Below are 12,394 nucleotides of genomic sequence, written 5' to 3'. Positions count from 1 at the left end.
CAAATGAGTGCCGTCAACACATATTACCGGCCGACACATGTGAAATGCATCAATAGCCGGTTCAAAGGCCCAGAACACATACTTAAATGTCTTCACGTGATCCGTGCTATCAGAATGGTGTAACCACCTGATAACGGTACCCTGATTCGACTTCACAAGCGCGTCAAGATATTTTGGTAGTTCGGCAAAATTTGTTTCCCAAGAACCAAAAACAAGTTCAATAGCTTTGCGTCTGCCGTACCAAGCCTTTTTATAAGAAACATCCACCTTCAGCACCTTTTTAACATCACTGACAATGTTCTTTACTTTGTACCCAGGATCGTCTTCAATACTGTGAACAACGTGTCTAGCAATAACCGAAGATGTTAGACTAGCGTTGCTATTACTCATCAAATCACCCACACAATTGTGATCGTTCACCCACCTGGTTATTTGCCACAATCCGTGTGTCTTTTTCTTCACTGCTCGGACACACCAGTCGCATGGAGGTTCCGATGAGTCGGCCTCAGTGGTGAAGGTCCTTTCAATTGCGGATTTACATTTGGCAACCCAGGTGTTTCTCTTGCTCTCAACAACCCTAAACTCCCTATTATGAGTGATAGACCACATTCTAATAGCCCTGCTCAACTGTTGTTTGCTCTCAAATCTCATATGCAGCCTTATATTATTATTTTCCTCACTAAATGTCACAATACGCTCCAACTCATCGTCATCTGTCAGATACTCGTCCTCATCTATGTTTCCAAGGTTAGAGAAGAATTTCAATCCTCGTGGAGCATACAGGGGGTTGCTAGATGCATCAAAAGGCTGTTGGTTCTCAAGATCCAGGTGGACTCCATGTTGTCCAATTTCGCCATCTGAGTCACTGCCTGACACATCAACCGACTCAGATTCCTCTACATCTTCCACGTCATGCTCCAAATCATCATCTAGGGGGCTGTTGCAATGGCTTGGACCGGCAGTGAAATCCAAGCCATAACTACCAAGATGATCCGGCGATTCTGGATCTCTAAAACTTTGAATCGAGTCTAGGCCCTGAACAGATTCAACTTGCGTCCTTAAGCCTGATGTAAGACGTGGCTCTAACGAATCCCTACCACAATCTCCATGTGCCCATTCTGATACCGATGCCGTCTCAGGTACTGCTGTACTAGAGCTTGGTTGAAATCTTGTCGGATCCATGCATGCATGGACAAGTGACATCATCGGACCTAAATTAGTATTTGGTGAAATGAATGTCCCGGTGACTCGAGGATTTTGGAATTTTTCATCCTTCTCGATATACAGTTCTGCGGTGTATGGAACAATTTCATTCCATACATCGTACATTATCGCAAGAGTTTCATCGTCAACCACTGGGGACACGTTATAAGAGCTCCGGCCACAAGGTTGGCGGAGAAATATATTCAACCTAAACAGCCCCCTATCGACCCCCATATATTCATAGATTCTATCCACCAAATCATCATATCCAATCCTGCATCGTAAAGAGAATGTACGGTTGCACATACGAGGCAAGTAACAAATTGACCCATCCTCGTAGTGTATTTTACCTCCCCAATAAAGAGACACGCGCAGAGGTCTTTCTATAGACATACGTGTGGAAAGAATCCCTATTTTGGAATAAAATAAGTTAGCTCATGCGGTAGAAGAGTATACATCAGATAACAATCCCTATCCATTGTTACTGTTTCAAGTGTGATACAAAGGAGAACTCACCTTAATCAAGCAAATGTGTGTTTAAGGTACAAGTAGTAGTACAAGCAAAGGAGAACTCACATTTGTAGTAGTACAAGCAAATGTGATTCCAGTTTGTCTTGTATACAAATTTTTAGTCAACATTTTAAGTTAATGTTCCCTCTAACCGCCTATACATCATCATCATCCAAATGCCAAAAAGTTATTCAACAACTCCTAATTAAATTGAATAGTACGTAATATCTCCGAGGATGTCTTGTTTTATTTAACGGAAAGAAGCACCCCCCCTTTTGAGTCCATATTGCCGCCAATTTGTCTTATTATACTCTTAAGGCAATCACTAACCAAAACACCCAAAAAGATTTTAAACAAATTTTGACAGAGTCTCCCCTGTAACTGGGCGAAAACTCCTTGCCAACCAACATAGGCACATCGATTTTCAAACAAGACATCAAATATGAGATAATTTACAGCACTACAAATACGGTAGAATAATTTGACATACAATAAGCATCTTATAGAAGACAACCAACTGCGAATTTTCCTTAAGCCTGCAATAATAATATAATGTACACAGTAGAATGTGAAACAACAATAATTTCGTATGCTCCACTGTCAACCACCATAACATGCAATTAAAAAATATACTATACTACAAGGTCTCACATTACATTCATGAATTCAAAATAAAACGAATCCAAGCAAGGTTTTATAAATTAGAACATGTGCAAGTCTACAATTAAATCTACTTGAAAACTACATGACTTACCCAATGATATGCCGAAGATTCTGAAGATGCACTTCTGCAGACAACTTCCTAGTGGTACCAATCAAAGCCTCTTCAAGTCTCCTGGCTTATTTCGAAAACTCGATGTGCACCTATATGAATATGATGGAGTTCACACAGACCCAACATAAGGTACTGGAGCAGAGGATCTGGGGTGCAATGAGGGATTTGTTCAAATGAACCACCTCGTTCCCGTAGATCTTGCTTGTTCCGATATACCTTTTTGGATCTATTCACCTAAATTCAAAGAATTTAACCCTTGGTAAACTAGATAACATAGGTATAGAAAACATACTTATAGAAAATAAAAAAATGTCCACGCAAGGGGGTTACTTTGGTGTCCCATTCTGACAAGGGAGGTGTTCAAGCATTTATTATTATTCCGACAAGGGAGATTATTATTGAACGAGTCATGCTTATTATATCTATGTTACCCTGTTATACTAACCTAGCAAGACAAACAAGAAGAAGTGTTCAACAACTGAAAAACATGTTTTGGAAGATTCTGTCAAATTCTCACTTCACTTCACCAAGTAACCAATCGTGTCAAAATATCGTCCCAATGAACCAAATAAAAGTACTTGAAGCAAGGGAAACTTTCTACATGCTTCAATATCAGATTATAATACAACTCCACAATGGCATGGTTCAATTACTGAATTAAGTGACAGAAGGGACCATTAGATAGGCTGTCGAACTTCAAGACCGAGGGCTTTTTTTTTTTTTACTATACTCCAGTTTTCAGATAATACCAAAAGAAAAAGGCTTTTACTTAGGCCTTTGGTGCAATTTAGCAGTGAAGTACTGGAATTTAGCTGTTTAGTACCAACACCTAAATAGATCCGAGGTCGTATCTGATCAAAAAGTCCTCGGATCCGACATGGCTCGGATCAACTATAACAGAAGTTTATCCGAGGTCTCGGATACAACACGAACTTGTCGGATCAGAGCTCGGATCAGCTGTTTTAATTTTTGGCTTTTCAAACGATCCGAGGTCGGATCCTTCTGGGTTTTATAGATTCGAGCTCGGATCATACGCTTAAAAATTACAGCACTACATATTCATTATACAGAGGCAAGTGGGGACGGAAGGGCAACCAAAAACCAATAATCAACAACGACATAACTTAAACAAAAAAATGGAACAAGGATAAACAAACCTGGTATAATCTGAGCTGGGTAGCAGCTTAGAAATGCAGCGGCGGCGAGCTGTGTGGTGAAGCGGCGAAGATGAAACGAAAATAGACGGACAAACTAAGACAAACAAAACCCAGCTGCGAGGAATTGATGGGTAGCAGCTAAGAAATTAGATTCGAAATTGAGCTGAAGCGGGAAACCGAAGCGTGTCTTGGAGGCTGAAACGGCTGAAGCTTGAGTTTAGACAATTGCGGTCAGAATCCAATTTTCGGTCAAAAAAGCTTGAGTACTTCGCATTTCTGAAATGCGAGGAAATAAGCTCGCATTTTGTAAATGCGATCTCTTGAGCTCCCAACTGAAGAACCGTAGCTTGTTTTTCTTTTTTTTTAAAAGCACCTACCTCGCATTTGTGAAATGCGAGGTACCTGAACTCGCATTTCACAAATGCGAAGATCACATTTGTGGAAGCTACTTCACTAATCACCCCCTTTGTAGTATAACTTTTGTTTTTCATCACAAATTAAGAATTTTCTCCAAGAACAAAGTCAGGTTTCATCAACTGACTGGAATGGAAACTGAAGAAAAAGTTGTAATTGTTGTTGATCCTGGAAGTGAGGTCAAAATCAGTGTCAATTCTTCCAAGCCCATCCCCCCTGGGCAAGTAGAATTACCAAGGTACACACACTACTCTGCAAGCGCAATACATTTAGCATCCTTGATCAACGATAAGTTATCCATGCTAGCTTCAGATCCTCTTAATTATGGTACAGTTTGTATCTATAGAGTTCCTGAGAAACAAAGGAGGAAAAATGAAGAAGCCTATACGCCTCGGTTAGTTTCGATTGGTCCCCTTCACCACGGTGATGTCCAGTTGAAAGCCATGGAAGAATACAAATTAAAGTATCTAAACAATTTCCTGCACACCTTTAAAGTTCCATTAGAACTTTTGGCAGAATATGTCCATAGTCAGGAAAAGAATGTATGTGGGTGTTATGAAGATACCTACATCCGAAATCCCTTTAAATTATCCGAGGTGATTTTGTTGGATGGAATTTTTATTATTGAGCTCTTCTTAAAAAGCTATTTTCCTGAAATGAGAGAGATGGGTGACATGATATTTGAAAATCGGTGGGTATCAAATGATACAATGCACGATTTGCTGCTTTTAGAAAACCAACTTCCTATGAGGTTCATTGCTACAATGTACAATGGTTTTGTTTCTCGAAAACTGAGCAAGTTTTTGGATAATGACTCTGATGAGCCGCCATCTTTCAATAAACTAGCTTTTGAGTACTTAAAGAATGTAGGGAACACCAGGAAACTAGAGCCAAGTACGACCCATACATCTTCCTGTGCAAGGCACCTGGTTGAGTTCCTAGCAATGCTTCATGGGCCATCACGTACTAGAGCTGAACCAAAAGAAGGAAAGAAAATGGAATTTCCCCAATGTGCGACTGCAACTAAGTTGCTTGCAGTGGGGGTTAAGTTCCGTCATGGAACAGAAAAATGCCTATTTGACGTACGCTTTGGGAAAGGAGAGTTAGTAATTCCACAGCTGACTGTAAATGACTTCACAGAAACCTTTTTCCAGAACCTGATAGCCTTTGAACAGTGTGGTTATCATTCCAAGGACATAACAAGTTATGCTGTTCTGATGGATAACTTGATAGATACCCCGAAAGATGTTGATCTACTCATTAAACATGAAATCATTGTGAATCAACTCGAAAGCAGTGAACAGGTGGCAAATGTTTTCAACAATCTCTACAAAGAGATGATAACAGATCCAAAGGAGTTTTATTTTGCTAACCTCTGCAATGAACTGAATGAATACAGCAGAGACTGGGTGCACAAGTTGGTGAGAAAGTTAACCGAGTGGATTGCAATGCTCCGCCGTGATTATTTTCGCAGTCCATGGGCTATCATCTCTTTTATTGCTGCCAGTATACTGCTAGTTCTTACTGCTATTCAGACAGCATGCTCTATACTTCAGGTCAAGTCTCCATCTTAAGTTTCTTTAAAAAAAGTGAAGTTACTCAGCACTTGTTAAAGAGCAATAATGTTTTTCTTGTTATTTATATTTAGGTAAACAGCAATGTGTTGTATCCTGTAACTGAGCGAGTGTGGTTTAGTATTTGTATTTCAAATTACATTCTGCATCAATGTGGTTTATGTATGTTTGTTTTACAAAAATGCAGACATCTGTTACTGGCTTTTGCATAATCTTCTCTCCGTGCCAAGAACATTAAACATTGGGCAAATTCCACTTTACCCCCTTGTGGTTTAGCATTTTTTTACATAATCCCCATATGATTTCAAAAACTATATATAACCCCCTCATGGTTTGGATTAAAGTGTCAAAGTGACGGGAATGATCATTCGTAACGGAGTCATCTAAAATGTCAAAAATACCCTTATGTAAAGTTAAAAATTATTTAGGGTTAATCATATTTTATCCCCTTAAATAATACACCATTTCTCAATTTACCCCTTAACCCTTAATTTTGCTCACTTAACTCCTTTTAGGACAAAATTGCCCTTGCATTATTTTGACTTTTCATTTACCTTGTTTTCCTTTCATTTATTTCTTTTTCTCTTTTTCCTTTATTTAATTCTTCCTCTTTCCCACAAAAATCTTCACCTTAATGATTGAAATTAAAAAAGATGAATTGCAGAGATCTATCTTCTTCTTAAATGATTAAAAAAATTCAAATCACTTTCCTAAAATACAATTTTTTTAGCCTTTCAATTCTTTTAATTTTGGGTTTTCCTCTTTCCTTTCTAATTTCTCATTTTATTTTCAAGAAAATATCATAAGATGAAATTGTTTTCCTTTCTTTTATTTCTTTTTCTCTTTCTTCTCTCTTTCATCCTTCCCAATAGAAATTTCATTTCAACGAAAATTTTTGTTTTGAATTTGTAATTGCATATTTCTGGGTGAAGGTTTAAAAGGCATCAAAAACTAATTTTGATTTTTTGTATGATGCCACGTGTCACAAATTTCAATTGATGATTATTAATCACATCACAATTTCATTTTAAGATATTTTCTTGAAAATAAAATGAGAAACTAGAAAGGAAAGAGGAAAACCCAAAATTAAAAGAATTGAAAGGCTAAAAAACTTATATTTTAGGAAAGTAATTTGAATATTTTTTTTAATCATTTAAGGAGAAGATAGATCTCTGCAATTTTTTTTTTAATTTCAATCATTAAGGTGAAGATTTTTGTGGGAAAGAGGAAGAATTAAATAAAGAAGAAAGAGAAAAAGAAATAAAAGAAAGGAAAACAAGGCAAATGAAAAGTCAAAATAATGCAAGGGCAATTTTATCCTAAAGGGGGTTAAGTGAGCAAAATTAAAGGTTAGGGGGTAAACTGAGAAATGGGGTATTTTTTAAGGGGATAAAATGTGATTAACCCAATTATTTATTAACCAAGGGGGGTTATGTCTATATTTTGAAAATCATAAGGGGGTTATATGGTAAAGTATTAAACCATAAGGGGGTTATATGGTAAAATATAAAAATCATACGTGATTAGTGTGTCATGTATTTATAAGGGTAATTTCAACATTTTTAAAAGTTTCGTTACGAATGACTATTTCCGTCACTTTGACACTTTAATCCAAATCATGAGAGGGTTATGTATAGATTTTGAAACCATAGGGGGATTATGTAAAAAAAAATGCTAAACCACAAGGGGATAAAATGTAATTTGCCCTTAAACATTTTGTATTGCATTCCCCTTTTAGTTGGTAGTATAGCCATACATTAAAGCCTATCCTATTGGGCTATTTCAAGATTGAAAAATTTTTCTGCACTTGATGCAATCATCTATTTCAAACCTGAGTTCTTATTAATACTAGCGAGGTGAAAAATTTTAACCATGAGTTAAAGGCTATCACTGTTCCAACGTCAACCGACCATTTTTGTGTCGTGAAGCAGGTGATAGACTTGTGCTTATGAATTTTACTAGTTCAAAATCAAAATTTGTTTCCTGTCATCAAGAGTTATATAGCTTGTTTCAAAGTGATCAGAAAAACTTATTCGACCTCCAAAACAGACGTGAGATTGCACTCTGTCGAGATTGCACTTCTGAGTATGATGAAATGTCACTAAAACCTGACGATTGTTTTGTTTTATATCAAAATGAAGTGTATGGTTTGTTATACTTAAAACTAGTAGTTAAGCCACAGCCAGCGTGTGTGTGTGTGTGTGTTACTAATAAAAAAAGATATAAAAATTATTAGTATTATTTGTTTTGTTGAAAAATAGTAATTTAAATTAGTTAAACTGTCGTAGTACTTTACAAAAAAAGTGGTAATTTTTTTGTTAGGGAAGTGGTAGTTAATTCAAAAAATACGGAATGATTGTAGGAAAGTGAGCAATTAAAGTGATGTAATTATCTTTAAAAGTAAGGTTAGATTAGGCAGTACATTAAATGACACAATTTATTTACACCAAACCCTTCCCTTTCGCTTTATGTATAAATAGTAAGATACTTGCTCATTAGTAAAAAAGTATATTTTTGAGAGCAACATGCTTAATAACAATAAGAAAATATGTCACATTTTGTAATATCAATCCATATAGATTCATTGTCTTTTATCCTTCATTGAGATAATTGATTTTATTAGAAGAGTTTATTTTTTCTATGTTTAGGTTTGACTAGGGGTGGCAATGGGGCGGGGTTGGGGCGGGGGAAGGACCCTCCGCCCCGTTGTCAAATAACTCCCCCTGTCCCCTGTCCCCGCCCCTTGCCCCCACCCCCACCCCGTTTCCCCACGGGGGACTAGGGGTGGCAATGGGACGGGATTGGGGCGGGGGATCCTTCCCCCACCCCCCGTCCCGTTGTCAAATAGCTCCCCCCGTCCCCCGCTACTTGCCCCCATACCCCAAGCCCCGTTTCCCTCGCTGTCCTGCACGGTGGAAGAAATCAACTTATCATAAATGTTTATTTATAATAATACAATTGTAAACAATGTTAAATAAGATTAAAAAGCTGTCAAGATAGAAATAAAACATAACAAGTCAAGTTACATTCAGTGCGGAGGAATGGAACCGATCGAAATAAAAAAAGGTTAGGAGCAAAACAGGTTAGAATTGGATAGCTTAGTCTTTGGGGGGCGTTAGAAACAAATTAACAATAGTCCAAGAAATTTCTTCAATTGTTGCGCCGGCTGTTGACACTGATTATCGTTGTACTCGTAAGTAAGGGTGCAACTTTAGAAAATTTAGAATTGTATTATAAATATATATTTTATTATATGCGGGAGACGGGGCGAGGGATGGGGCGGGGTGTATGCTTCCCCACCCCTCACCCCGTTTTAAGGCGAGGGGAAATATTTTGCCCCCGCCCCATTTCTACCCTGCGGTGGGCACTCGCCCCCATTGCCATCTTTAGGATTGACTACTGTTAAAGCATATTAGAGTTTTTAATAATTAATTTCTATTATAATGTCAAATAAGCATTCTCTTATGTTTTGTACTTTCAACAATAATAGTTAGTTTTTTTTTCATAGAGTTAACTTTTCTAACGTTTGACCAGTCTTGACGGAGGACAAGATATATACTTTTGAGGTTGAGGATAGTAAAGTATGACTACTCTCGAAACTCACAAGGAAAAAGTGTGATTATATAATCCCTTTTTTCCCTTTATTTTCTTTGTAAGCCTTTAAAGAAAAAAAATAAATTCTTACCATTATTTACTAATATAGTGTTTGGATAGGAGATTATTTAAAATATTATTTAGAATAATTACTGTACCACTTTTTGTGATGTGATGTATGTGAGATAAAAAGATAATTGGGAAGATAAAAAGGTGTGTTGGAAATTATATTTATGATGTAAGCAAATAATTTCTGGCAATTATTTAGCTATTCAAACACACTATACTACATAATTTCTGAACATATATGGCATCCTATGCTTTATAAATTTGAGTTATTCATGTAATTAAATTTGAATCAATTATAACGAACAAAAATTAATATACAATTATAGAAATGACGAAACGACTTAAAATTGGTTTTAAAAAGATGTTCTATGTATGCAAAATAATAGTAGAAAAAATTGGTAAGCTGAAAATATTGAGGCAAAAAACAAATAATAATAACAAAAGAGCAAATTAGTCCTTTCACTAACACTAAAGTGCACTATACACTCAAGTGGAAAAGTTGACCAATGTGGTTAACCGTTGATCTTTTGGGTGAAAAAAAAAATGGTGACAAAAAATACTCAAGGGTACAAAGTGAAATTTACCCCTAATTACAGGGTGCTCAGTGTAATTTATCCCTGTTTCAACCAGCTAACACCGCATGCACTGGGCTTTCAGCTGTAAAGTGAAAGCACTGGCTGTAAAGTGAAAGCACTGGGCTTTCAGCTTTGATGACAAGAAGGCAGAGAGATTTCAAAAGGGGAAAGGTGCATAGTGCAGAATGCAGATCTCCATCTGAGCTGGCAAACTCAATTCACTTGTGAGTTCCCTTAATTTTGTTGTCTGTACTTTCTGATTTCGCTCCTAAAAGCAGCAGCAGCAGCAACAACAACAACGACGTTATCATCAACAACAGGTAGTGAGAAAAGTTAAGATGTCTGAACCTCACGCTGTTGGACTCGAGAGTTTGGATGGGCTCCTAAGGAAAGCAGATAGATTCACTGAGAAAGGAGAATTTAGCAGCATGGCAGATAGGCTGGGCGTTAAGGCTCATCTCCACGACTTGATGGAATCATTGAAGAAAATTCAAGCTTTACTCTCCGCTGCTGATCACACGGAGATTTCTGCTTCGGCAGCTAGGAGGTTATGGTTGAAAAAGGTCAACGACGTGAGTGTCACTGCGGGTGATCTGCTGGATGGGTTTGCAATCATGGTTCGAAGTCTCGGCCGAGACCGAGACGACTCTACCGATACGATACCGTGACGAAACGATACCGAGATACTTGACTCGCCGAGAAATCGGCCGAGACGTCACCGCGACGGATTGACTCGGCCGAGTCACACCGAGTCACTCCGAGTTATCCCGAGTCAAGACGAGAAATCGGTCGAGTTACACCGTGACGGATTGACTTGGCCATTTCTTTTGCTATTTTTTATTATTTTTGTTTAGCATACTTTTTTTATATTATTAATAATTTTTAGAATATTAAATATTTTAAAATTTGCGTCTCACCGAGACCGCGATCGATATGCCGAAATCGATGTGGAACGTTCTGAGTCGCGATCGTGACCGCGACCACGACTTTGAACCATGGTTTGCATATGAAGCTCGCCGGCCCGGAGCAGTAGAGCGCCTTCAGGATAAGAAGAAGCGGAACAAGGTATGTAACTTCTTTTCTTGCTTCAACTCGTCTGTGATCACGAGGAGGAAGGTGATTCGCCGGTTCATGCTCGTGAGTTCAATATATAGAGATCTAGCCCATGGGGCGCACAAATTTGGGCTTGATTTGCCCGAACGCAGAGTGGATGCAACTGCACGATTTGAAGAAATCCTACAGACTACTGATTCTTCGGTTGTCGAACCACACATGTTTCAAGGAGGCGATGATTCGCTGAAGCTGAAGCTGAAAGAAATGTTGCTGAGTGTTGGAAATGACGGGGACTGCTCCTTCGTTGGCATATTGGGAAGGGGGGGCGCTGGCAAAACAATACTCGCTCGGGTGATTTTCTATGATCATGAGGTTGTGAATCATTTTGATGTGAGGATATGGGTCTGTGTGGGGAGAGAACATAGTATAAGGCGGATTTTGAAATCCTTATTAGAATGTTTCCCCAGTATCGTCTCTAACTCGATTAGCATGGAAGGAATTGTATTAGCACTTCGAGACTGGCTGGAAGGAAAAAAGTAACTGCTCGTCCTCGATGATGTCGTCCTCGATGACGTTTGCGAGGAAGATGCCCAATCACTTAAAGAGTGCTTGTATGCGCTAGGCGGTTGTAAAGGAAGCAAAATATTGGTAACTACTCGTTCAGAACGAGCTGCTGAGTTGCTGCAACCCGGGTCAAGCTATCGCGTAGTTCCTCCGGAAGAATATTGCTTGAAATTGTTTCGGCAAATAGCATTTGCCCCAGGTGGTCCAGAAATGACCACAACACTGAAGGAAACGGGTGAAGTGATAGTAAGAAAGTGCCGAGGTCATCTGCTGGCGATAAAAACCATAGGAGGTTTGTTGTACACCAAGAAAGATGAAGAAGAGTGGAACAGTATAGCTACAAGCGACACATGGCATATTGATGATCCTATCCCTGGTGCCTTGCTCTTGTCCTATACTCATTTGCCTTTAATCTCGTTAAAACAATGTTTCCTTTATTGTTCTACTTTCCCAAAAGGCTCTGTCATGGAAAAGGATGAACTCATACAACTCTGGAATGCACAAGGATTGCTTAATCCACCCCAAGGACGTCGTTTGAGCGAGAAAGTTTTAGGGGCCAAGTTGTGACGACCCCACCGTACCCAAAGGCGTACCAAAGGGCTTAGCAGGCCGTCTGCCTAGCTCGCGCCAGGACTCGAAATCAAAAATTAATAACAACTATTCACACCCAAACGGTTACTATACACATTATATACATGCTCAAAAGTTCACTATGTACATCACATACAGCAGCAAAAATGTTCTATATACAATTCAAAAGTAGAAGTCCGAACTACTGCTTCATGCCATCACTACAACTATGACCATAAGGTGGACCCTAAGGTGGGTCCGAACACTTATCACTATTACTATTACACGCCTATCAACTGCCCAAAGAAAGGTATTAAACCTAACTAAACTAGTCAA

At 38.5% G+C, this 12,394-nt stretch overlaps 2 protein-coding genes across 2 annotated transcripts; both read left to right on the top strand.

The window, feature by feature from the left end:
- The first annotated feature begins 2,475 nt into the window (after positions 1 to 2,475).
- Positions 2,476 to 5,693, top strand: LOC113765969 (UPF0481 protein At3g47200-like). The gene is made up of 3 exons (XM_027310204.1): positions 2,476 to 2,521; positions 3,326 to 3,479; positions 4,148 to 5,693. The coding sequence occupies exons 1-3, from the start codon at positions 2,476 to 2,478 to the stop codon at positions 5,631 to 5,633; spliced, it is 1,686 nt and encodes a 561-aa protein (XP_027166005.1). The 3' UTR covers positions 5,634 to 5,693.
- A 5,111-nt stretch (positions 5,694 to 10,804) lies between these two features.
- Positions 10,805 to 12,055, top strand: LOC113765967 (putative disease resistance protein RGA4). The gene is made up of 2 exons (XM_027310203.1): positions 10,805 to 11,326; positions 11,507 to 12,055. Exons 1-2 carry the CDS (start codon positions 10,805 to 10,807, stop codon positions 12,053 to 12,055), a joined length of 1,071 nt encoding a protein of 356 aa, XP_027166004.1.
- Positions 12,056 to 12,394: the final 339 nt, after the last annotated feature.

Source organism: Coffea eugenioides, chromosome 3 (genome assembly GCF_003713205.1).
Source record: "Coffea eugenioides isolate CCC68of chromosome 3, Ceug_1.0, whole genome shotgun sequence".
NCBI classification, from domain to species: domain Eukaryota; kingdom Viridiplantae; phylum Streptophyta; class Magnoliopsida; order Gentianales; family Rubiaceae; genus Coffea; species Coffea eugenioides.
This window is presented reverse-complemented; position numbering and strand designations above follow the sequence as displayed.